A 27,107-nucleotide genomic window follows, 5' to 3' on the forward strand; every position below is an offset into this window, starting at 1 on the left:
TTTTTTAAAGTACTGTCCAGGATGCTGACGTATAGATCCTTATCTAAATCATGGTCAGAAGCTGACTTCATTCAAGAAAATCTTTAAAAAAAACAACCCATAATTTTACTGAGCACATGCATTCACTTGGTGGAACAGGGCTGCCTTCCCACCCCATGATCTCCCCTTCTCTGTGTAGCCTGCTGAATAAATTTACTTGGTGGGATGGACAGAGTTGGCTTTCCACCCCATGATCTCCCCTTCACTGTTTGGACAGGGGCGTAATTTCAGTGCTTGTCATGGGTGCTGTTTTCCCTAGATACACCACTGGTAGTAAACTTTAATGGCTCCTTACAGTGTTAACATTTTAAAAACAAACTCAGTAATAAGAATAGTACTAAGCAATTATATAATGCTTTCTGAGTATGTACAGTGCTTAAAATGATTTATTTAGATGCTGTCCTACAAAATGTAAGTCCTCTCTATTGCAGCTGAGGCTAGAAGGGAGTAGCTTGCCTAAGTCCACAAAGGCCCAGTCCAATCCCTTGGCACTCCATAGCATGCAGCGCTGCCCACGGGCCTCCCACTGCCTGCTGTTATGGGGGACGACTACATGGTCCAACAGAGGTAATTAAAAATCAAAAATTATATTTACTTACCTCTCTGTAGGCTGCCTGGCCATCAGTGGGTCTCCTCAGACCTACACCAGCTATTTTGCTGGTATTTAGCTAGCAAGCCAAGCAAAGGAAAGTATCTTGCAAGTGTTCAGTTTGTCTGCAACATTAAGATACCACAAGCTTTGCAAGATTCCTTGCAAGTCGTTGAAGGACAAAGTTCACAAACTAAACAGAAACAAAAAATAAATCTTGGATATTTACAGATTCTGTATGAATTGTGCTGTCTGTAGATGGCAGATTATGAAATAGCCTGGTATCACCATGCAGAAGTTTGCAAATGTAGGAAGGAATTTGTAGGTTTGCAAATATAGGAGGAAGGTAGTTCAAGTTGATGCTGCACATAGTTCTGTCAGATGACCAGAGAAGGGATTTTCAGGCTACCAGTGGGTCAAAATGGGAACTCTCTACATTGAAAAGACAATTTATTCACTTTTTTCCTCTTCCCTCGCAAAGTAACGATGTGTAACGTACGCAACACTTGTCTTTTCATCAATGGCATTGAAATGTTAATATTTTATCATTTCGCTTCTAACGGCTGTGTTTTTCAAAGGTGAAGAGACCAATAAAATTTATGACAGCTGAGTTATCTGCTTGCTAAGGTATAAAAAGTAGTAGGAAGAAGAAACCATTTCTGGACCACACACGGGTCACTGTAAAGCAAAACTAACACCTTTCCAGGACTGTTCATTCGTAATGGAACAAGGCATGAAGAAGCTGTTCTCCTATATTTGGCTGTCCCTTGTGACAGGTAAGGCCCTTATTCCCTGTGTATTGTCCAGAGATGCCCTAAAGGATAGTCGTCTATTAGAAACTCAAATGTTTGACCTGAAAAGCCAGGGGGGGAAAGCAGCAGCAGTGGGAGTAGGAAACTGAATCATACTATATGATCTATGCATGACAAACAAAGTGGATATGATTCAGAACAGTTCTGATTTTAAGACTGCAGAAGTGGTAATACACTGGGAGAGGGGATTTAATCCTTTCCTCCCATACCCTTACCTAATCCCTATCAACACATACACCTGAAGCAGTAGGGTAGGGGAATGACAAAGACAGCAGTAGAGCAGAGCATATACAGAGCAATCCGCAGCACTGTGATCAGAGATGGAATTGCTCTTGAGAGTATTACAGCCCAATCCTAACTGAGCCAGCCTCGTCGGAGTGACTCTTCCACTGGTGTTGACTGCTGTAAAGTAATCAGCACCAGGAGTAAAAGGCACTCTGGCAGCATGCTCAATAGCACACTGCTGGGGATGCTGGCAGGAAGGCTAGAGCCTCCCCACATGCATCGTCAGCTCTCCCGATGCCTGCTAGAGCAGGTAAGTCAGCAGGAAAGGCAAGAGGGGTGGGGGAGGCTGTAATAGGGCAGGGGCAACACTGGCAGGGAGAGAGAGCATATCAGGGCAGGGAGATTGGGGCAGAGGTTGATGTGGCGGCGATGCTGTACATCAAGTCCTATACCCCTCCTGCAGCATCCCCTCCCTTGTCTCCCCTTGGGCCTCTAGCAAAATTGCTAGTGCAGGTCTAGGGAGACCTATTGCTGAGTGGGAGGCTTACAGAGATATAAGAGTATTTAAATCGCCTTTTGCCTCTGAAGCCTCCCGATCCACCCCTACTTAATAGATACAACACTCCTGTTATTGGTGTGGGTGCACCAGTGGGGAGGGAGAAAGAATATGCTTGAGCTCTGAAACTGCCTTATACTGAGTCTTACCATTGATCCAGCCAGTTTAGTACTGGTTAAATTGACTGGTGTCATTTCTTCAGGGTTTGGGATAGGAATCATTCTCTGTCCTTCCTGAAGATAGATTGAACCCATGATCTTCTGTATGCAAAATATGTGCTGTGCCACTGAGGTGTGACTCAGCGATCTCTCACATGGTGGTGGTGGTGACAATGTTATTAGATTGCTGATAGATGGTTTCCTCTATCAGAACTTTGTACTGGCAGCTGCTGTTGACTGGGAAATATGCAAATACTCAAATAATGTAACACGGAGCATACCAATAAATCTCATCTCCATATTAGTCTACATTAAAGAGATTAGCATTCACTTTATCCTAGTGAAAGCACTTGTGATAATTCTACTACTATATGACTCTACCTGTACTATCAATTTTTAGAGTGTTCATGCCATTTTTAACTGGCCTGGTCTCCAAAAAGAATCTTGGAAGTTGCAGTCTGATGATATGATGTGCTGAGAATTCTCACTTAGACATTTCTAGCCTCCCAGAAGCAGAACAGAAACCACAACAGTTCCATGGGGAACGTGAATGACTGTTAAAGCAGCTAAAGTCTTTGGTATAGAAATGCTTGTTTTCCAATAAGAACTGTAGTGTTCTAACTAATACTTTGTAGAAGTCAAATCATCCTCTCTAAAGCCAACATTTAATAGATGTGCACCTGCACACCAAATTTCAATGCAAATCCCACCTCCTGCTGAATTTTTTAAACTCATCAAAGTCTAACAGAGCAATCCTAGGCACATCTACTCAGAACTAAGTCCTGAGTTCAGTTAGACTTACCCACAGGTGGCAGAAGGAGGAGGAGCCAACAGTGGATGAACAGACATGTCTCCAGGGGCTCCTGAGAGACAGTCTGTTTTTCCCCAAAAACCAGCAGGTTTGAAGGGGATCTGAAGATCTTTATCAGGAGAGATAAGATCTTTCCATGGTGCAGGTATCTGAGATTTTGAAAGCCCGACTGGGTGGGGGGGGCTTTCTTCTCGGAAACTTAATCATCAGGGACAGTACTGGGGGAGGTGCAGTGTCTGCAATCATGTTGCTGGCTCCGTGATAAGATACCATATGGAAGAAAAAGCATGAAGCGTAAAGTTTAAGTTGGAAATTTAAGATAAGTATGTGTTAATATTGTCCCTGGCTTTGATTGACTGATTTGGCTAAAAGCCCTGGATACACTGAAGGCGTTAATGAGAAACTTTTTAAGGATGTTGAAAGTGCTCTTTATCTTTGTAGTGGAATAAATCGGTCGTGGATTATAACTATAAATATAATTTGGTGTGTGGACTAAATCCAGAGTTACTTGCGGACATAATTTTCAATAGACTTGAAAGAGTTTTGTCTTCTTGAGACTTTATCTTTCATTTTGTTTTTCTCCATTATACACACTGTTATCTGTAAGAAAAATTCGAAGAATGCCTGAATGAAAAAACATGTGGTGGAAGTAAGGAGAATAATACGCTGTGGGCATCTTGTGGCTTAGAGAGAAATTGCAAGATGGAGCCTGTTCCAGATATTTGGACTCAAATGATCCTTAAAAATTTGGAAAAATTGCTCACAATGAGAAGACAGCAGTTGAGTTGGTCCTTGCAGATTCAGGCCAGTTTAAAGACTCTCTCTCAACAGACAGATGTGTGCAAGGAGCAACTGGAAGATGTGAAGAAACAAGTAGAAGACACACAGTAGGAGAAAGCGGAAAAGATGATGGAGAGGGATGAAATCATCATCAGAAGAGTGGATATAGAAATTAGAAGAGTGGAAAATCAACAGGATCTAGAGAGGATGCTGATGGAGATTGAAATAGAGAAGATGGACAGAGTAACATGGGTGCACAAAATACAAAATTTGTTGGAACAAGAAGAAGAAAACATAACCCAGTTAATTGGAAGCATGAACATATCTTATATAAGAAAGTGTGGGCTTATTGGATTCTGTTATGGAGATAAATTATTAAAGATATTACAGGAGAAAAAATGGAAAGAAAGAAAAAGAAACCTGAGGGTTAAAGAAAATTGGAGATTTAGTTAATAACTGCTTTAAATTTACTTAAAAAACAAATACATGCGAAATTGATATATATGAATTAGAATGAATTAGAAAAAATAGCTGGAAATGTTAGCATGTAGATGAATTGTTTTATAGGTGGTTATTATGTTAAATGATAAAAAGTGAATATTTAGAAAATATATTGTAGGGAATTAGGAAAAATCTATTTGATATAAGAAATATATAAATGAGTAGAAGAGTTAGAAATAGATGGAAGAATTGTTTTATATGTTATATTTTGGTAATTAGATTATTTTGTTTTAATGTTAATGAGTAATTGAAGTAAGTTTGTGTTTGATAGAAAGTGAAAATTTAGAAAATGTAGTATAGGGCATTAGGGAAAATTTAGTATATGTTATATAAATAAATGGATAAACTAATAAGAGGCAGAAGTAGATGAGTAGTAGTTTAGGAGATATAATATGATTAATGAGTAATGGTATATAGTATTTAGCACTCCTAAATGTATGTTATATGTTTGTATGTTTGTGTGTGTTAATTAAAAATAAATAAATAAAAATGAAAAAAAAGACTTACCCACAGATAATCATGTATAGGATTGCAGCCTTAGGGCGCAATCCTAACGCGCGCTGGAGCAGGCAAGCCAAGAGGCTTGCACTGCATCCAACGCGGGATTGCAGCGAGCAGCAAGGGGAAGCTCTTCCCCTTACCCGTCGGTAAGGGCTGCACGCCCCTATGGGTCTCCTTGGACCTGCGCCACCTCCAGAGGTGGCACATGTCCAAGGAGAGCGGAGCGGCTTGAAGCTGCTGCGCTCGCCCTGGGGAGGGGGTTAGGATCCGGCATAACATTTAAAAGCTATATGAAAATTTACAGTCAGAAAGCAACCATGCATCTACAAAGAGTATATAAACCACAAGGAGAAAAAAGCAATGCAATTCTTTAAAACTGAATTTTTCTTAAAAGGGACTGCAGCTCACATTCTGACAATCAAGAATGGCATGGAGGAGAAAACGGAACCTGAGGCAAGTACCTGTTTCTGGGCACTGCAGGAAGGAAAAGCCTGGTTTTGCTCAGACTTCTTTTAAACTTGTGCATCCTCCTAAACTTACATTAGCATTTGGGGGCCTCAACCCAGTTCTGGCTACAGATGACTACCTCAATTCTTGCTCATAGTTCACACATGGAACCTTATGCTACATTCAGGGATGACAGCTCCTCTATACTACTGACTTGTGTACTGAATCACAACTTTTGCATTAATGCCCCACACAAGAGTGGGTAACTTCACTGGTTTATTCACAATATTGTCACATGTTTACATCCTACTTCTCCAAATGATGAGAAGTTCCAAAAGCTGCAGCAAAACCTGGGCTTCCCTTGGAGGAGAGAAGTGGAGACTTCTTGTTCTTTGTAATGTTTGCTTTATTCACAAAAATACTGTCTTGAGTGTTGACTCTAGTTACGTACCTTGTTTTTGCAAGCAGCATCTGCTTTATGGCTATTCTAAGCATGCCTGCTGCTGCTATCTGTGAACTCTTTTGACTTCACCCCAACTCTATCCCTGATCAAGCCCTTCCCCTTTCCCATGGGACACGGGCCTCCCCAGGCATCAGAAGGCTCCTGAAGGCACCCAGAAGGCCTTAGAAATGAACATCTCTTTTTTTCTGAAAACCGGAAGGGCGTTTCTAGGACTTTCTGGGGGCATCAAACTGGAAGACTCTTCTGGTCACGTCCAGGAGGTAAAGGTTGGCATCCTAGTTGGGACCTGTGGTTGATCAAATCCATGAGTCCAAAATAAACGTATAAGGAGACATAACCTGTATATGCATTTCCCTGGCAGGGTTCCTAACATATTCCCAATCTACAAAATGAAGTGGACACAGACATAGATGTGTATGCTGGCGCTGTAGTCTACTGTACTAATTAAGGGCACTGTACAAAGTTAATTCCTTGTGCTTGAATGCAACACACTATCAAGGGCTGAAGGGCTGGCAGGAATGGGGTGGTGGCAATCTACTTTTGGGCTAGGTCTAGCTGGTCACTTCAAGCCAACCCATGACTAATACTCAGTTGACCTGGCAGGATTTTGATTTTTCTCTACAGGACAGCTGAGTGTGTCATAATAGAAAGTTATGACACCCATATTCTTGCTGTCCCTCTGCCTAGGCTTTAAGCTCTGTCATTGTTATTAAAATGTATGTTTGTCGTTTCAGCTTCTGAGGAGTTTTCAATATTCCTGCAACTTGCAAGATGTCTCCCACCCTATCTCCTCTTCAGGTATTTGTATGTGAAATACAAATTCAGAGTAAAAGAAGAACATTCCTATTCTAGCTGAGTTACTTACAGCTTCTAATCTTAAATAAACTACCATACTACATAATGTACTTCTGTCAGATCATGTAAAAAGAAGAGTGGATGTTATATTCCTTTTCCTCAACAATTCTTTGAGAATTCACTGTGATAAAATCAACAGTCTTATAGCGCCTTAAAGATCAACCAATTTATTTCAGCATCAGCTTTCATCGCATCTGATGGTCAACTATAGTCCATGAGAATTTATGCTGAAGTAAATTGGCTCATCTTTAAGGTGCTACATTAATCTTTATTGTTTTTGCTGCTACCAGTCTAACACCGCTGGAAGCTGTTGCAAAACGTTTTAGAGAATCATCCTTGGATCTTGAAGGAATTAGTTCTTCAAACTTCAATGAAATGTTATGTGTTTTGGGTGCAGAATTGCTACATAATTATTGCCTCAATGCATCTAACTTTTTTTTAACCACCTGGCTCATTTAATTCATCTTCACTGTTAGCCAAGGGCAATTTTAGAAGTACATATGTTTAAATGAATTGAGAAATGCAAGAGAACAGAAAATGTAATACTAAGGATCTACCCAGTTTTTAGAGTTTTAATAAAATCTTTTCAAAATAAACTTATATAAATGCTAAATATTAATTTTAGCTTCTCCCACATTACCATTACTTTGATTAATGCGAATGGACTTTTGAAAAAAGGCAATTTTTCTAACTGGCAGCCCATGTCTTATCTCCTCAGTTCATACTCTGAGACCGTCAGACATTAAGGCAATTGCTGCTATAGGAAGCTTGGGAAATGTGAGTACAACAATGAGTGGGAATGAATGGAGGATTACACAGTTAAAGCTACAATGCTGCTCAACCAAAGAGCAAAACTGCCAGGGATTTGAATTGTGTAGACCAGTGGTTCTGGGGGACTCACCCACATTAATTATGGATTAATACCTTGCTGATTCCCCCAAGGCAGATCACAACAGAACAAAGCCTAAAAATTTATATATCACATTACAAAAACAAATTACCAGTATACAACTATTAACAAATAATTTGTCAGGTATTGATTATCCCCCTGCAACATTTTTTTTTTCCTTTGCTCTGTGTTATTCTAATTTAGTGGCTTTGGTTGTTTTTTATTTGTTGATGATTGTGGGCCCAATCCTATCCAATTTTCCAGTGCTGGTGCAGTTGTATCAGTGGGGTGTGTGCTGCATCCTGTGGTGGAGGGGCAGTCACTGGGACCTTATCAAGGTATGAGAACATGTGTTCCGTTACCACAAGGCTGCACTATGGCTACACCAGAGATGGAAAGTTGGATATAATTTGGCCCTGTGTGATTTCTTTGTCCAGTTTTATCTGTTAATATTTATGCTTTGTTGTGATTTTTCTTGGGGGGATGACCAAAAGCAGGGTTTAAGTCCTTTGATAAATAAACATATAAACAACCTGATTCCTCTTAGGCCAAAGACTTGGGGACTGGGAGATTCATTAACAACCCAATCCTTAACATATTACTAAAAATTAGTTACAGCCCAATCCTGAGCTGCCTGGAGCGCCCAAAAAGGCACCAAAAAGGGCTGCCGCCGAATCCTGCGCCTCCCGCACTACCACGGGAGGCTCCTAGGGAGAAGGAGATGTTTGTCCCCTTCCCCCAATTAAGGTAAGCAGCTCAGCAATGAGGCTACTCATTTTACTGCTGACCAAAAGGTCGGCAGTAGAGTAAAGGCACTCGTGTAGGGTGCACAGCCCTCCACAAGCATCCTGGATCCTGAGGAACTCGGCTCCTCCTCCCGCCCGCCCCCTGGCACACCTCCCACCCGCTCCTCGGCATGCCTTCCACCCACTCCCACCGGTCTCCCCCCTCCCCGGTACGCTCCCCCACGCCCCTGTCCACTCCCCCGCCTCCCATTCCACAGCCCGGAGACCACCAAGACTGGAGACCGGGAGACCGCCAAGCCATGGAACTTGGGCCACCGCCTGGCGCTAGCCCAGCACCGGCCTTATGGCACATTTGCGACTGTGGCCAGCGGCATGGAGCCATGCCGCCGACCACAGGGTTGGGCTCTGAGTTAGGCTGAATGGAATGTAATTCCATGCAAAAGATTTAGGGTCTCATAAAATATTCTTCAGATACCAAATAGATCAGGAGTATTTGTTTTTAGTACTAACCCATTTTATTCTTTACAGATTGAAGACTATGGAGTGGAGCTGGCAAGCCTGCTCCAAAGGTGCTGCTTTTCACCACGTTCTTTGCCTACTGCTAGGTGTGCTTCAGCCTTGCCTGATGCTACAAGCTGCGATCCTTTACACACTTTTCTGGGAGGAACACAATAGAACTTACTTCTGAGTAGACATACTTAGGATTGGGCTGCCAATCATTTTACCAGCTGTGAAAGAAACCTGATGGAGACAGGAAGCATTGCAAATGAAGCACCGCAGAGGGAAGGGCCAGTTGTTGACTCCCTGATGCTTTCTAAAAGCCCATGCAATAAATGTGGCACCATGGGTCCAATTGGCAAACTGGTCGTATGACAAATAGATTATAATAATGGCCCTCAAACTGGTGGGTCGCAACCCACCAGCCTGGGAACCATTTCCCCTTTCCCTTTAAGGGGTGGGGGCAGGGGGAAAGCAGTGACACTATCCCCAGGATTGCATTATTGCAGGGAAGGGGGGCTTCTTTTAAACTTGCCTCACCTGCTGCCGGGTCGGGTAACTCCTGAGATAAGTTTTTGCAGGGGTAGGGATAATGGCAGAGATACAATCCCCAAGATCACACTGCTGCAGGGAAGGGGTTTTCTTTTAAACTTGCCTCACCTGTGCTTGCAGGAAGTTAAAAAAATGATTGCAACCCACTTCCAGGTTGCGATTGTGAAACCGGAAGTGGGTCATGATCGCTACTTTCACTTTCTAGAGCTGTGGGAAACCCTGCAGAGGCAGCAGGTGAGGCAAGTTTAAAAGAAAACCCCTTCCCTGCAGTGGTGTGATCCTGGGGATTGTGTCTCTGCCATTATCCCTGCCCCTGCAAAAACTTATCTCAGGAGTTTTACTCATGAGAAGTTTGAGTGCCACTGGATAACATTCCCTTTAAGGTTTTTCTTTTGTTGTTGTTTTGTTTTTTATTTTAAAGAGAAAGAGGCTGACTAAATATCTGGTAGGGGCAACAAACTATCCATTCATCATGTGTTTTATGTAAACCTGATAGTATGTACCAGGCATCGGGAATTGGCTGTAGTTTTGTGTTGCATGTTCATCCAGTTGCAAACACGCACTTGCTCTTACCAGCTCTTCAGTATAGTACTGCAAATTCTGTATAGTGAAATGAGTTGGGGTCAAATGACAGTTAATCACCATGCCAGTACTATCCTTTTATGATTCTGGGATCCCAACCAGAGCTGTAGCTAATGAAAATATTCTCAAAGACATTACAATTTAACAAGGCTGGAAAGAAAAACAAAAGCTGGATATTACTTTGCAAGTTATTGTACTGTGTGATATTCTCCAGCTTCTCAGAAATAACTGATGAAAATAATGAAAGTCAAAGGAAAAATTACATGTTTCATCAAATGAGGCAACTGTGGTTGAACATCCTAATAAGATGTGGAAAATCTGCTTCTGATGTGGGCAATTGAGATTGCCAAAATAGCAGGGGAAGTGACTGTTAGTTAACTCTTGCCAATCCACACATTTTTCCTTTCTCCAAATTTCTCTAAGCAGCCTTCCCCACCGGCTTCATATTTATTTGTGGAAAAATATACATTGAAAAATTTGTAGGAAGGACCAGAGGCATAAGCAGAAATCCCGGCACCCAGAGTATGACATCCCAACACCATGGGACATAGTGACATTACTTTCAGGTTCTCCCCAGAGGCATAGCACCCAGGGCAGGTGCCCCTTAGGCTCTACCCTAGTTATGCCTCTGGGAAGGGCAGAAGCCACCCAACTATAGCAAGGAAACTAACACAGTGCCAAGAATGCTTAAGAATACAGAACAACTAGGGATACAGAACTTGCATTAATAAAATGCAGAGTTTTAAGGTTGACGTTTTTCTAGACTCCAACAAAACAGAGTGAGTCCTCCTTACCCTTCTGGGTTACACAAACTCCTGAAATGAATGATTAGTCTGTGATTATCCCAGGGCCTAGATTAAGAAATGGCTTATAAATTTACATTTAGTTTTAATGTAACTGAAAAAAATAGGCAAAACAGGTAGAGAAAGGGTTAATCACTCCCTACCCTGCTAACCTGATGGAAATTTGTTCTGATCCAACCAGACAGCTTCATATGATTGATTAATATTTCTGCTTATAGCACAGAGAAGAATCTCATCCAAGCAAGCATGGAAACCTTAACAGGTATGTTTATTTAGGAGTTGAGTTAAAGCCCAGTCCTGAGCTGCCTGGGGTGTGCGGCTGTGGCAGTGCTGAAAATGGCTGCCGCCACATCCTGCGCACTTTGGGCAACTGCGGGCAGCTTCTCATGAGAAGGGGACTTTCGTCCAGGCGCTCATCCAGCCCAGTGGTAGGGCCCACAAATGTGCCTTATGGTATGTTTGTGCCAGCAGTAAGCTGGCGTGCTGAGCCCAGGATTGGGCTCTTATTCCACTATCATACCTGTTTGGAGGAAAACCAGTGAAACATACAGTAATCTCTGATTCTTCCTTTTGTCAGTTCCTCATTGCGTGCATGAATGTTTATCCAGCTCTCTTCCCACAAATCTCTTAACAAATGTAGCTATTTATAATCATTCCTTCCAATCATTCCAGGCAAAAGGTACTTTGCATAATCTGCAGGTCTCTTATCTTCCATAAAAATGCACATGAATATTCAAAATAGGGACATGAATATTCTACCATCACTTGCTGTGTGTTTAAAAAATAACTGTACCCCTCCTCCTGCACAGAGATTCACTAATCCCTTCTACAGGGAAGAGAGAGAAAGTTCAATCCAAATATCTGGATAAGTAAATAAATAAATGAGAGGTCCCATAGTTTACAGCATGGTTGTTCTACATATGGGAATCTTCCTAGTTTGTCCTTTACCTTTCCCTGTTCTGCTGCCTATTAGATTTTACACCAGCAAGAAGGGTTTGTTTTTCAAATAAATAAAATAAATTTTTGTTGTGTAGCACCATAGATGTATTCTATAAATAATAACAATAATAACATAATGCTTGTTACTTGTAACAATAAGGTGCCTGTCTCATCCCTAAGACCGAGACACAGCCTGATTACTACTCGTTTGATTCAGTGCCCAGCAAGTGGACAAGAGAGTCTTTCAGGGATTATGAATTTACTGAACTCTGTATGTCTTTCAGCTCTTGTTAGCAGGTTTAATCCTTCTGTGCAGCTTTTCCCATCTCTTGGAAGCAGCAGGTCTGTATCAAAAACTGAAGCGATGTAAGTTTTGCTATTATTTAGAAGTCAATGTTTTGTGGATGAAAGGCATAGCAGACTGAAGTTGCAATCTGATGCACATATTTACAGGAGAGTGAGCTGCACTGAACTCAGTGGGATTTCTGAGTAAATATACATAGGATTGAGCTGCATTTTTTACTAATTAAACACAAATCAGTGATTTAAAGATAACAATGACAGTGGTTTGTCAGTCTTCTCTTCATTATAGGCCAATAACATGCTCTGCAGAGGAACTGTGCAGAACATGGTCTTTCTAGCCTATGTATTCTTGTAATAAAAGAAATGTGTGCTAGAAAGGTAGCAAAATTTTGCCTGAAGAAAACACAGTTGCATTCCTACAAATTGTTCAGATTTGATGGTTTTTGCTTACTTTTTAAATCACTTTGGCTAGTCATGGGGAAGGTCTACACAGAGAACAAAAGTCTTGTCCCTGTGTACTACTAGAACCTCTGTTCATGAATGGACACCTGCGCACATTTCCCCTTGGCTATTGAGATTCCGGAACATCCTCATTCTTCAGCACAGGGAACTTAGTTAATGTGCCTTAGTGCAGCCCAATCAAGAGAAGGGGCTTAATTAGGAAGTTTACAGTAGATTGTTATCATTATACTTGTACGCATAAAGAAACAACTGTCTGCTTGTCAACTTGCCTTTCTTTTTTGTGTTGCAGTGGCCTCTTAGCTCAAGCTAAAGAAGTTGTGAAGAGTTTACAAGAGAGCCAGGTATGTGGAAGAACATTGCAGACTAATAAGAAGTCGCATGACACAAAGATTTGTGTTTGGACAGGTCTATGGAATATATAGGCTGCAGTCCTAACCACACTTTCCTGAGAGTAAACCCCATTGAACAAAATAGGACTTACTTCTGAGTAGACCTGGTTAGGATTGTGCCCTAAGTTGTTTGACTTGTGAACTGAAACTCTCCTCTGGATCCTCAACATGGATTCACGAAGTGAAATTTCAGCACTGTTGTTTGCATCTAGTTTGCCAGAATAAAAAACTTGTGCATTTTAAAAATTTTTACCAAAAGAATAATCAATCAGTCAAATCAATGAATTGGTTTTCTGATAATTACACTCCCAGATTGTAAGAATCTTGAGTTCTTATAGCACCCTTAGCAAAATAGTTAATGCAGACCAGAGTGCACAAGTCATATTGAGTTGCGAATTGCAACCCAGGAGCATAACAGGGAATACACAATTGGAAAGCTTATTTACTTTCAGTATGCACGTGCACTCTCTCTCACCATGAAGAATATAGTATCTACATCTCTCACAACAGTTCTGGGCTAGTCTGTGTTAATGCTGCTGATGCAGTTAATTTAAGCTTACTATCTAAGGTGCTAATCTTACTGTCACCAGCCCCTACAAGAAAGAATGAGATGTCACTAAGCTACTCTCAGGCCAATTAGTTATCCTAACAAGAAAAATGGCACAAACCAAAGCTTTTTGGGACAATTATTAGTGTTTGGTGAATCTGAAAGACTAATGTCTAAGTGTTGTTGAAGGGAGGCAAAAGAACACATTGCTTGAGTCTTATCTCCTCATTAATCTGGGGTGTGATCACTCATTTTCTTTGTACTCTTTCCCCACAGTCCTTAGATTACCAAAATGACTGGAAGCTGATCACAATTTTCCACCCATGTCCATTCCCGGCCTCCACTTTCCAGGTAGGGAGCCAGAGTTTTGACTTGACTAGAGGATTTATTGTGGGATTTAAATCATGTATGGGTTGCATTTATTCCTAGAATGTTAAAGAGTTCTTTTTGAAATCTGGTCATTTCCTCTATTTTAATTTATCCTCCTACTTTTCTCATAATTTATTACAGAAATCAGCTTATTTTGTATAATAAAAACATAGCAGAAGCCATACAAAGGAAAACAAAATGTACACAGTGGGTAGCCAAATGGCCTATCAGGGTTGCAAACTAAACATGAGTCACTAGTGTAATGCAGCTGTAAAAAAGGCTAATGCATAGAGCTTTACGGTTCCACTTTATTCTGTACTGGTTGGATCTCATCTGGATCTTATCTGGAGTACCACGATCAGTTCTGGGTATTGTATTTGAAGGATTTAGACAAATTAGAATGGATTCAGAGAAGGGCAGCAAGGATGGTCAGGGTCTGGAAAAGAAGTGATATGAGAAAGGTTCAAGAGATTGGAAATGTTTAGCCTGGAACAGAGAATACTGATTCAGAACAGAATACTGAATGGGGACATGATACAATCCTTCAAACACCTGAAAGTCTGTCAGATAAAACTGGTTGGATCTCAATTGCCTAGAGCAGGGGTGCTCACACTTTTTTTGGCTTGAGAGCTACTTTGAAACCCAGCAAGGCCCAGAGATCTACCAGAGTTTTTTTTACAATGTTCGCGCCATCATAACATATAACATTTATGTGTACAATGTATGTTGGTGTACCTTGAGCCCCACTGAGTATAACAGGACTTACTCCTGAGTAGACATGCCTAGGATTAGGCTGTGAGGCTGCAATCCTAGCCACACTTACCTGGGAGTAAGCCCCATTGAGTACAATGGGCCTTACTCCCGGCGTTTCCTCCCAGAGGCACCTGAAAGGGGGGGGTCGGCACTCCGCGATCTACTCATTTTGCCTCGCGATCTACCGGTAGATCGCGATCCACCTATTGAGTACCCCTGGCCTAGAGGGCAGTATTTGATGCAATAGTTACAGGAAAATAGACTTCATTTAAACATCAAGAGAAACTTCTTAATGGTAAAAGCAGATCCTCAATGGAACCAATTACCTGGAGGGGAGGGGAGGGGAGGCTTCCCTTATTGGAGATCTTCTAGTAGAGGCTAAACAGATCTATTGACTTAGGAGACTCACTCCCATTCTATGGTTCTGCCTCCTATCATTAAAAGTCATTGAACTCATTGCCCATGGGTCTTGGCTCAGCCCCTATTTATCAAATTTGATTATGTGCAAGGTTAGGATAAAAAAATTTATGCAGTCAGATTCACAGGTACAGTAGCAGAGTGGCTATGAGCATGAGCCATAGCCTAGGAAGTCCTTGATCCACATCTCATCTCAAATGTGTTTCAGAAAAACAAATGGGTCTCAAAAGAGGTGTAGACCAGGTGCTATTTTTCAGCCTCAGGCTCTGTCTGCAATATGGTGAAAAAGCTAGCTTACCTCAGTAGGCTGTCTTGGTTGCTGAGACAATGCATGCTCCAAGCAATGAAGGCTCTTGATACTGCCACTTTGCTGAAGCTAAGTAGATCTAGGTCCAGATGGGTGATTGTGTGGGGCTCCATGCATGCTACCTTGAAAAAAGGCAGATATAAATCCTCAACATCCTCATGAATAAATGTGTATCAGAGATAACACTCAGGGGACTAAATAAATGTCAAGTATTATTAAGTCTGGCAGAGATGCTGAGACAGTAATCATTTGCCTCAGCTTTGAAGCACATTGTAAGATGTTTCCTTTATTCATCGGGACTTTCTCTGGCTTCCTAATTGCACTGCAAAGCTTGGAATATACAAAGCATCTGTTATTGCTCCATTAGAGGTACACCGTCTTCAAGGCCGTTGTAACCTTTTCCTTTGGCTTCCTTCTGTGTGCCTTAGGATTAGCTGCTAAATAGACCTTGAAGCATGTTGTGTGGTCAGTTCTTCAAACCCAGTAGTAGAGAGCTGATTCTTTATTTAGCTGCTATATGGACTCCTCTGGTTAAATGGATAGAAATTGGACAAAATTTCTAACGGGCAGGAGACATGTGGAAACCTTCAGCGGTTGTAGAAATATGCTTTATGGTCATGTTACAATGACCGGTGATCTGACCAAAGTACATACTGTGTGTGGTTTAAGTGTAGATATTAGATGAAAATATTCAAGCTTTACTGCAGGGCGTGGGGCTGAAATTTTCTTACTTTGCTTTTTTGGAATGGAACTAGATATTGCAAGAGACATGTGACTTCAGCCTAAAACAAAAGCCCCACATCTTTGTCCCCCATAACATTTAGGAAGTAGAGGCATAGGAGACCTTTATTTATTTATTGCCTGTAATACCCCATACCTGTAAGAATCTGCAAGGGAGGTGGACTAGGGCAGGGAAATTCTAAGTACCATACATACAGTGATGTCATATGTCACCTTTTTACTTGCAAGATATGGGAGACAGAGATGCAGGGCTACTGAGTTGGCTATCAGCCATACATGTCTTGTAATGTCTGGTTCTGCTCTGAGAGAGTTGTACTGACATGGTAATAACTCGATAGATGGATGGATGGACTAAGACCTAATTTTTCTCTGCCCTGAAATGTATCAAAGAATGTTGCCTTGTCTCAGAGCCCAATCCTCTCCTCTCCTCTCTCGCTGGTGTAGCTGTGCCAAAAATAGGAGCACAGTATCCAGTGGGGGGGGGGGAGAGGGAGGGAAGGATCAGGAAGTTTCAGAGTGAATGGGGATTTAAATCCTCTTACACCTCTGCAAGGAGTCTCCTCAAACCTGTGCTACCTATTTCATTAGCACAAATCCAAGGAGAGAAAGGGGGGAAAGGAGGCTAAAAGAAAGGGGGATAGGACCCAGTGTGTGCCATTACTGCCAAATCCACCCACTTCCGCAGCCTCTCTGCCCCGTAATGCCCCCACTCCATCCAGGTTCACTTCCTTCCCACCCTGTTATGCGCTCCCCCACCTCTCCCTCTGACTTACCTGCTCCAGCAGATGGTGGGAGAGCTGTCAACACAGGCAGGAAAGCACGGTTTTCCAGCCAGAGTGCCCAGCAGTGTGTACTGAGTGCACTGCTCGAGTGCCTTCTATGACTGCGTTGATTGCTTTACAGCAGTCAGTGCCATCGGAGGAGGCACTAGGATGTCGGCCAGTAAGTATAGGATTGGGCTGTCAGTCACTTACTCTAAGGGGCTGCACCCCCAACAGTGCCCATGTTAAATTCGTTATATGCATCCACCCTTAGATTGTCACATTTTATAATTTATTTTTAATGTTGCCTCACCTTACGCCATTAATGTCACTAATTTAATACAATTAAATGTTATATTTCAAATATTGAAAAATTATTATATTTCTGCTAACTTCCAATGTCTCTGTTTTCCTTTGTCCTACTGAACAAGTAAAACATTTGCCCTTCATTTTGGTCTTTTAACAGTTCTACTTTTTGCTCCCTATTAATCATTCTCACACATGTATAATTTGAACACATTTGTAAGTGAATGAAAGGTATGCAATTTCTTTCTCCTCTGGTCTAATGTTTTGCCCTGCCAATACCATACATGTCTTTTATATTTGGTCCAGAAAAAAAATATTTCCAAAGAACAAAGGATGTTTTTTTCTCTTTTGCCTTTGGTGTGCATACTGCACCAAATTATCTATATTATTACAAAATTAAAAAAAAATGAAATCTTGCTAAGTGGTAAGCTCTGCAACCTTCTTTCCTCAGGGCTTTAATCAACTCTTTGCAAATTACTTTGTTTGAAGTCTGCAGAAGTAATAACTGTGTGTGAATACTTAAAAGGCAATAATAATACCCCCCTTCCTGATCTCTAAAACGTCAATGGACCACAATCCTTAAAACATGTGATATAGAAGAGTCCCTTTTGGCTTCTGAGGAAAACAACAAAGGGACGTTAGTTACAGTGAAAGATCAGGTACAGACCAAGCTGGCTCAAGACCTTCTGATGCTTGAAGCAGCATGCCAAATGCTGTCTCCCTTACCTGGTGATTTGCCACTCCTCTGACACTCTAGCCCTCTTCTCTTCACTTAGAGACAAGAGAGGGTGCAGTTGAGACAAACAGGTGGACAGAAGTTGGAGACCTCATCCACCCCACCCCCAATATGCTGCCTAAGGCAACTTTCAGTTGAGCTCATGGACAGGTAGGCCTTGGGTAAACCAAGAAAGCAACTGCTCCAAAGTCAGGGGGGAAAAGCAGACTATCTCTCTCCAGCCATTACTCTTTCTGCATTCCTTGTTTGTAAGTACAGGTACTTAGCATATATAATACAGCTACATGCTAGAAACATAATTTATAGAGTGTTCCTAAAAGAGTGTTACTGTCAGAAATTTGTAATGTAGAGCATGGTCTCAAAAAAATTCAGTGCAGATTAGTTAATCCTTTAGATATTCCCTAACCACCTTATGGCCCAAAACGATAGGAAAAGATAGATTATGAATCAAGAAGTCCCTGCCGTGAAATTGCTAGGTGCTTTTTAAGTGCATATTTGGGGGTGAGACTGAAGTTCTAATCCATGTATGAAAGGACAGAAACAGGAGGCAGATGTTATTCAGAATCATTTGATCTCAAATAAAAAAAGACTTCCTCATCAATTCTCTAACGATTTTTGTTTCATTTTCAGCATGAGATTTCCCCCCTTGAAAGCATAAAAAACCTTGGAGATGTCATGGATTTTTTATATGAAGAAGTAAGAACCTGACTTTGCTGGCATTAAACCTTTTGTAATACTTGGATTGAAGGTTTTTGTTCACATTTGATTTGTTCACATATAGAGTTGCAATGCTATTGTTGAAAAGAGGTTGTGTGGGTGTAGAACATTGAAGAAACAGGCCATTAAAGCTATGAAACAGGGGCTATCAAAGCTATGAAATCAACTATCCAATTCACTACCATGGTTGCATCACTATTCAGTGCAACACAACCTCCATAGGAAGACATGACCTCAATATCCATCTTTTCATCTGCCTACAGTATGGAGAATGGCCTTGAATCTTGCATGCAATCTTGCGGTCTTGTACACACAGGTGCTGAATGTTCCAGTTGCATTTCAAATGTATGCATAGTAATACCTCCCATCATGCTGCTCTTTTTTTGTGGTGATTTGCTTCAATTCCCTTTGTCCTGATGTAATTGGCAGATGTTCTATCCAATGGGAGCAGTGCATCTGGAGAAGAATGGGGAAGGTTTCTTGTCTCAACTTTAACCAGGCTGGTTTCTTGTCTCAACTTTAATGATGATTTAAACTTTAAATTGACTTTCTGGAGCATCTCTCCTATGTTATGCAAGTGATTGCTGTATATCTTCCCACGTATTAGTGAATGAATGGGCCCTTATGGTACAGCTAAGCATGGTTTCTGTTCAGCTGCCACTGCAAATGCCATTTTTCTCAGGGACAGTAAGAATGCAGGCAGCAAAAGTGAAATCCACCCCCCTTTCCGAGCCAGCACAAGTCCCTTGTGCCAGTTCTTGAATGTCATAAAGCACATTCGTGGCTACTTGGGAGGAGAGTAGGCCAGCTCTGTTCACTGACCTCACTGCCCTGGAATCATGCTGGGACAGGGTGGGACAAGGTGAGTTTTTGCTGGGGACAGGGTGGGTTTTTGTTGGCCCAGGCAGGCAGGCACAGGGGGTGGGAGAGGACAGCAGGAGAGAGGAACTGAGGTGGGGAGGGGGCTTTTTTGGATGGGGAGAGAGGCAGCCTGGGGGGTGGATCAGCCTGGGAGGGGGGTGGGACTAACTGCAGCAGTGCAGGCCGGATCCTAACCCCCATCCCCAGCCTGACCAGCATTACACGGGCTGCTTCGATTTGCACCTGCGAAATCACAGGTGCAGATCTGAGTAGTCCCATAGGGCTGCCTGGGTGTTTCTCAGAGTAAGGTCTGCACCTACCTTGCTCTGGATACAGCGTAGGCCTATCAACCTGCCTGTTCCAGCATGAGTTGGGATTTCATCCTAAACTTCTTAAATATTAAAGAATTGGGACACCAAATCTCAAAAGTCTTATTTAGTTTTTACACCATCCTAGTTATCCTTGATGAATAACATCACTGTAGGGCCAGGGACCAGATCCGGTGTTTGGAGTAACCCTTCTGCCCCATGACTTACCATTCCAGGAGGCCACTGCATAACTTCTACTGAGATTTGGGGACAGGGATACTCTGGGTGGTCGCATCTGCCCGGACAGAAGTCACAAGTTTGGTGACCGCTGCTATAGAGTGACAATTTACCACTGTAGGTGGTAAATTACTGACCAAAGTTCTTTTAAAATAATGAACAGAGCTGCTAGTTAAACAGGGACTTGTGATTAGTCTCTGCTTCATATCAAGAGTGCAAGACTAGATGGATCTTGGCCTGACCCAGCAAGGCAGTTGTTATGTTCTCAAGTTAAGTGAACTTGTATGCAACAGCATGTCTGTTATCTCAGGAATGCAGAAATTGGTATAGCTCAGAGTTTATTGCAAGCACACAGTGACCCAAGAATGATAGTGAGATAATAATCATTGGCGTTGGATTTAAATAGTTTGGGATGTCAGTGATGTAACAAGAAAAACTTCAAAGTTACATAATCGCAATTGCTCGTTTTGATAATTGAATACTTTTATCATTGCAGGTTCCCAAATCCTTTGTAAACCTGGTGGATTCTTCTCTGCTGACAGTTCTATCTCTTCCACACAAAGATCAGAATTTAATCAGGTACACCAAATGTTCTGAGAGCTTCTTGCATGTGTTAGGCATCTGCTATTCATTTTTCTCAGTGACATACTATGACAGGGACATAAAACATGTTTCTAGTACATAACACATCTGTAGTAACCTTGACTGTGAAAATAGAAGTTGGCCGTGTTGTTATATTAGGGAAAAAATATCCAAAGCCAAAGGAAAGTTGGCCTTATTAGGACTAACTAAAATACAGCCATCCTCCCATATCTAGTGAACCTGGATCAGCAGGTTCACTTGTACAGGATTCTCTGTGGTCCCCCTAGGCCCCCGCACCCATTACCTTTGTTTTTCTTTACTAGTAGTGGAAGTACACTTTTTTTGCTTAACAGAGGAACAGTTTCTTGATTAACTGAGGAATGCGACATTCAGACAGTCAGCCTGCGCACTAGAAGGACTCAGCTAGAATTTTAACAGGAAGCAGGAAGAGCACACCAAGATCAGAAGCACTATTAAGGTGCAGAAGTGCTTGTAGAAATTAGTGTAACCTGTTATTGCTTGCTTGGAAGGAGCTATGTGGGCAGTGGAAGGAAAAGGGGTGCAAAGGAGAATTTGGGAGAGTGGACTTCTGTGGGCCAAGAAAGGAGGAGAAAGAAAATGAAGGATGAAGGGGCTGCAAGGGCCTGACAAAGACAGGAAATAACAGGGAAAATGGAAAGGGCCTCTGAACATTTAATTTTAATTGAATTGCAAAAATGTGCAAATGTAAATTACTGCATAGACCTGTGTTCTTGAAGTATGGTTTCACTGAGCTCATCTGCAAAATGAAGCCACATAAAAAATCCAATAATTAACTGAATTAATTTTCTTTATTAACATGTACCTACTCCATGGGTCACCATACTGAGATAGAAGCTGTATTTAGGGTCATAGTAAAAAAAAGAAGTTAGGGAAACACTGCTTTACAGGGTAGTACCTTCTGTTAATGAAGAATTTATGATATTATCATTATTGCTTGCTTTTGGCATTTTCTAGAAAAAATCCCATCAAACCATGCATTTGTTTCAATGACTGTTCCAGACTGGAAGACCTCATATGGAACTGGTCCTATCAGGTGAGCATCATATTGGATTTATTGAAGGAGAAATTTCCATTTGTGTACTTCAAAATCAATTGGAAAAAAGACAGTATCTTTCTCATCTCTCTATCACACTTTATCGCAATATACCACTCTTTTTCCAAAGAGCTGATGACAAATCATGAAAAGTAATTTTTTTCCTCACAACACCCTGAGAACTTTTTTTAGCAGGTTTGCAGTGTGCTTTACCATCTTTATTTGCATTCATCCTCATAGCAGCCATGTAAGTTGCCATTATACACATTTGATGTGGAGAGCTCATTGCTATTGAGTTCCTTACCTGACTTTGAACTGTTTGAGATTTCCTACCGTTATGTATGATGAGGACACCGTGGGTTGTTAGTGCTTTCTGAACCTTTCGGGCTCCTGTGGTTCTTACTGCAATGGTTGCTAACTCTGCAATGGAGTTTTATTTCAGATATGTGATATGACAATAAAGCAATGTTGGTTTGTTTTAAGGGGCATGTCCATCTCCAAGGATTCTAGCCTCCCTCCCATCTCAATTAAATAAGTAGTAAGATTAGTGTTACAGAATGGTGTGACTGGAACGCAGGTCTCCTAGATCCAAGCCTACTGGATCAATCAAACATTAAGACATCCTAACCAACTTTCCAGTGCTGATGCAGCCCCTGGGTAAGGGAACAAACCTTCCCTTATCTTGAGGAGGCCTCTGTGACTGTCTCCCTGCCACTATGTGAAGCATGCATCCCACTGGCACACCTGCATCAGTGCTGAAAAGTTGGATAGGGTTGGGCTGTAAAGTCCTCTCATCCAGTTCTAGCTCTTTCAATGTTCAAGAGCAGTTCTTGGCAAACATATAATGGCTTTGCTACACCCTAGTCTCTGCCAAAAAAACTTCTTTTTATAGTGGCCCCTTATCATATAGTGGCCCCTGATTGCCTTATAAAAAAGGTCCCTATTTGCCTTTGTTCCATCAAGGCTGGCACTGCCTTTGCTGATTGAAAATGGCTCCCTGGGTTCTTAGACAGGATTTTTCAGTCCTACCTAGGGATTGAACCTAGGACTTTCTTCATAAGGCATGTCTTTGAGGAGGTGAGGTATAAGTGAGTAAGGGCGATGTATTGACTTGATTTATGGGGGCTGTTTTAGGTATGGTTTAAGTGTATTGTTCTATGTTTTTATGTTTTATTTTATGACTATAAAAGGTTCCTGAATCTGAATCTATAAAGCATGTGCTCAGCCGCTGAACTGTGGCTGCTCCTTTCTGTATAGTAGTAGTATAGTATACTATACTATACTATATATAGTATACTATACTATAGTAGTATAGTATACTATACAGTAGTATAGTATAGTACTATACTACTGTATAGTAGTAGTTGGCAACCTTCAGTCTCGAAAGACTATGGTATCGCGCTCTGAATGGTGGTTCTGGAACAGCGTCTAGTGCAGGGGTCGGCAACCTTAAACACTCAAAGAGCCATTTGGACCCGTTTTCCGGAAAAAAGAAAACCTCGGGAGCCACAAAACCCTTTTGACATCTAAAATGAAGATAACACTGTATATATAATTTGTGCTCCCCTCTTATAGGTCCCAGTTATATAATACACTCCCCTCTTGTAGGTCACAGTTATATAATACACTCCACTCTTATAGGTCCCACTAAAAATCAGGTCCAGACCCACAGTTGGAGAAGAACAGTTTTAGATTGTGCACAGGTGAACTGCTTGTGAAGGATAGTGTCATTCTTTACTGTCATTTACTTCTGTACTTCTGTAAATGCCTTTCCACACAATACTACCTCTGAACAAGACCACTTAGACTACAACAAGACTACTTAACAAGACTACTTAACACTGTTCACAAAGGTGCTCCTGAACAAACAAGCTAAGAGTTCAAAACTGCATAAAATAAAAGGCATACTAACAGTGATTACTTCCCAACCATGAAATATGCTTTGGTGCTACATATACATACAGTATACAAACATATACAGAATACCATCTGGTGCAGGGGTCTCCAAACCCCTTTCAAGTTTCCAAGTGAAGGAAATGGAGCAGTGGGAGGGTGAGTAAGCGATGGGGGGAATGCTGAGTGGGGAGCTTGAAGGCTGTAATCCTGTGCACACTTTCCTGGGAGTAAGCACAGTGGGACTTACTTCTGAGGAGACATGCACAGGATTGTGCTCTGAGCTTGGGAGGAGGACAGAGCAGCTGTACTCAATTGCTTGCTTTTGCCTTGGCTCAGTGGGGTCAGGGCTGCTTGTGGGAAGGGGGGTCATTAGGGTGCTCAAACCCCGTTTGTTTACGTGCCCTCCCCTACAGGGGCAGGCGGCTGGCGCTGCGGCTCGGGTGGGAGACGGTGGCAGGGGAGGGAGCTCCCCCTTGGTAGCGGTGGCTCTTTGGGCAGGAGCTGCTCCTCCAGCTGTTCTCGCCCTCTCCTGTGGGGTGCAGCTGCAGGAGGCACGCACGCACACTCGGGCTGGTGAGCAGCGGCTACATAACGGGAGGAGTGAGTCCCTCCCCGCCGGGACGGGTTGGCCCCGCAAGGAGCCACAGCAGAAGGCTGAAAGAGCCGCTTGCGGCTCCAGAATGGCAGGTTGCCCACCCCAGGTCTAGTGTGACTGAAAAGGCCAATTCGGGAGTGACAATCCCTTCCACACTGGGAGCAAGTGCAGTCTGTCCCTGGTCTGTCTCCCTGGCTATGGGCCTTCCTTCTTTGCCTCTGTGCCTCAGTCTGTTGGCCAAGTGTCTCTTCAAACTGGGAAAGGTCATGCTGCACAGCCTGCCTCCAAGCGGGCTGCTCAGAGGCCAGGGTTCCCCACCTGTTGAGGTTCACTCCTAAGGCCTTCAGATCCCTCTTGCAGATGTCCTTGTATCGCAGCTGTGGTCTACCTGTAGGGCGCTTTCCCTGCATGAGTTCTCCATAGAGGAGATCCTTTGGGATCCGGCCATCATCCATTCTCATGACATGACCGGGCCAACGCAGGTGTCTCAGCAGTGCATACATGCTAGGGATTCCAGCTCGTTCCAGGACTGTGTTGTTTGGAACTTTGTCCTGCCAGGTGATGCCGAGAATGCGTTGGAGGCAGCGCATGTGGAAAGCGTTCAGTTTCCTCTCCTGTTGTGAGCGAAGAGTCCATGACTCGCTGCAGTACAGAAGTGTACTCAGGACGCAAGCTCTGTAGACCTGGATCTTGGTATGTTCCGTCAGCTTCTTATTGGACCAGACTCTCTTTGTGAATCTGGAAAACGTGGTAGCTGCTTTACCGATGTGTTTGTTTAGCTCGGTATCAAGAGAAAAGAGTGTCGGAGATTGTTGAGCCAAGGTACACAAAGTCATGGACAACCTCTAGTTCATGTGCAGAGATTGTAATGCAGGGAGGTGAGTCTACATCCTGAACCATGACCTGTGTTTTCTTAAGGCTGATCGTCAGTCCAAAATCTTGGCAGGCCTTGCTAAAATGATCCATGAGCTGCTGGAGATCTTTGGCAGTGTGGGTAGTGACAGCTGCATCGTCGGCAAAGAGGAAGTCACACAGACATTTCAGCTGGACTTTGGACTTTGCTCTCAGTCTGGAGAGGTTGAAGAGTTTTCCATCTGATCTGGTCCGGAGATAGATGCCTTCTGTTGCAGTTCCTTTCTGTATACTGTATGCTTAAAACTGAAAGTTGAGAGCCCCAGGTTTCCAAATTCTGTATATGACATTTTTTCAGGGTGGAAGGAGAATAACTGGTATATGTGAATGTGAGATCCAGTTACCTGTACTTTACTAGGCATCTCCTTTTTCTAAGAAAATGGCCGCATGCAGTTAATCTCACTGTAGCAGGGCAGTTTGTCACGGTTGCATGTTGATTGTGGAATTGCTTCTTTTGTGTTTTCACAGTGTTCTGCATATTATTGATTATTCTGCTTTATTAGCTGTACGGATGGATCTGAAATTCATATAAGCCGTGGACAAATTGGTTCATTGTACAGTGTTTCCTGTGATCATGAAACATAATTCATCCAGTTAACCAGTTGCTATACTTTTGTGTGTAGGATGCTTTGGAAAAACTACTGGCATCTCTGAAATACAACCTGAAGGGTGATTTCACTGTGGTTCTCCAGACTTCACTACAAGAGGTAAATATGCCTCCTTCAGCAGTGAGTGAACCACAACTATTTGATTCTTTTGGGTCACTACACTTGATGGTCTGAGGGCGGAAAACTCCCATCCTAAAATTAGGGAACAGATTACATCAGGTAGTCAGCTGAACCTTTTGATTCACCAGTAAGGTTTACTGATGTTACAGCAGAACATTGGTGTGGGGGAGGGGGCTATTACTCAGAGCATTGTTTCCATTACTTTTTAATTCACATTAGCTCCTGGTTTACTTGCCTACATACCCCCAGTAAAGACATGAGACAAGTGGGGTGGGATTATAATGGGCCTCAACTTATTGATTCATAAAATTCTTGCAGCAGGTCCTTACTTTCTCTCCATGTACCCCATTAAGTGTGAGCTCCCTGCCTTGGAGGTTACAACCAGCTACTGTCTAACCCCCACATGAGCATTCCCATTCTGACTCCAAGCAGTAGATAGTCCTTGCCCATTCCAGCTTATCAGTGTCAACTCTGGTATAGGGTTGAGAAAGATCTGGTTTGCATTGCCTTCTCCAAGCTGAGCAGCCTTTAAGTCTGACTGCTTGACCAAGGGACTCCCAGCCAGCATCCCAAGCCAGACAGCCTCTCATCAGTTCTCAATCCTTGTTGCCCAAACCACTTCCTCAGGATGTACCCCAATACCCTGTTCCAACCTCTGTCCTGCACAGGACATGCCAATTGTGGCTGATTTGGCTAGAGCACCTCACCCCTTCCATTAGTTCAGAGTAGGCAAAAAAAAGTTCTCCAGTGGCCAAACATTCTTCCTTTGCCTCAACAGGTGGCCATCTAATCCCAGACTGCCTTTAGGGTGGGTGAGCAGGGCTGCCCAAAGGCCAAGCATCTGCTGAACAACTCACGGACCTGCAAGCTCAGTGGCTGCAGTCTCCACACCATCTCCCTGACAACACCAGTGGGTTGCTTCACTTGGCCTCATGAGATGGGGGTGAGGCCAAGACACCCAGTAATGTCTTGGGTTCAGCAGCATTCTGAGTTCAATATAAAGTGCTGATTATCATTTGTGAAGGCATGAACAGTTTGGGCCTTTGGGCAGGGCTGGAGTTTAATGACCACTGGACCAGCCACAGCAGTTCAACTGTGAGAACAGATTTCTTGATTTAACTACTGGTTTGTACTTTTATACTATAAAATAGTATAATCCTATAATATACTATATTGATATCAGTAATAACAGGTCCAGCCTATTTATACACGGATTTTTTATAAACGGATTTGACTCAACACGAATGTCCCCTGCAAATGAGAAGGAATGTGCTGATCCCTGGAGAAGGGGAAAAATGCATCCCTTTAAAATCAGTTTAAAAAACTGAACAGTCCTTTAACAATAGCCTCCTTAATGAG

The 27,107-nt window shown here is 42.5% G+C and overlaps 1 protein-coding gene across 1 annotated transcript in view; it reads left to right on the forward strand.

The window, feature by feature from the left end:
* Window positions 1-1,885: 1,885 nt before the first annotated feature.
* Window positions 1,886-27,107, forward strand: part of PLB1 (phospholipase B1) — a 126,315-nt gene continuing 101,093 nt past the window's right edge. Inside the window, exons 1-12 of the mRNA XM_066623236.1 lie at window positions 1,886-1,975; window positions 6,617-6,680; window positions 7,456-7,514; window positions 8,901-8,941; window positions 11,026-11,069; window positions 12,031-12,112; window positions 12,801-12,852; window positions 13,724-13,798; window positions 18,468-18,533; window positions 20,457-20,539; window positions 21,572-21,617; window positions 25,644-25,745. Coding sequence (XP_066479333.1) covers window positions 1,886-1,975; window positions 6,617-6,680; window positions 7,456-7,514; window positions 8,901-8,941; window positions 11,026-11,069; window positions 12,031-12,112; window positions 12,801-12,852; window positions 13,724-13,798; window positions 18,468-18,533; window positions 20,457-20,539; window positions 21,572-21,617; window positions 25,644-25,745 — 804 coding nt within the window. The remainder of the gene's footprint in view (window positions 1,976-6,616; window positions 6,681-7,455; window positions 7,515-8,900; window positions 8,942-11,025; window positions 11,070-12,030; window positions 12,113-12,800; window positions 12,853-13,723; window positions 13,799-18,467; window positions 18,534-20,456; window positions 20,540-21,571; window positions 21,618-25,643; window positions 25,746-27,107) is intronic.

Source organism: Tiliqua scincoides, chromosome 1 (genome assembly GCF_035046505.1).
Source record: "Tiliqua scincoides isolate rTilSci1 chromosome 1, rTilSci1.hap2, whole genome shotgun sequence".
NCBI classification, from domain to species: Eukaryota; Metazoa; Chordata; class Lepidosauria; order Squamata; family Scincidae; genus Tiliqua; species Tiliqua scincoides.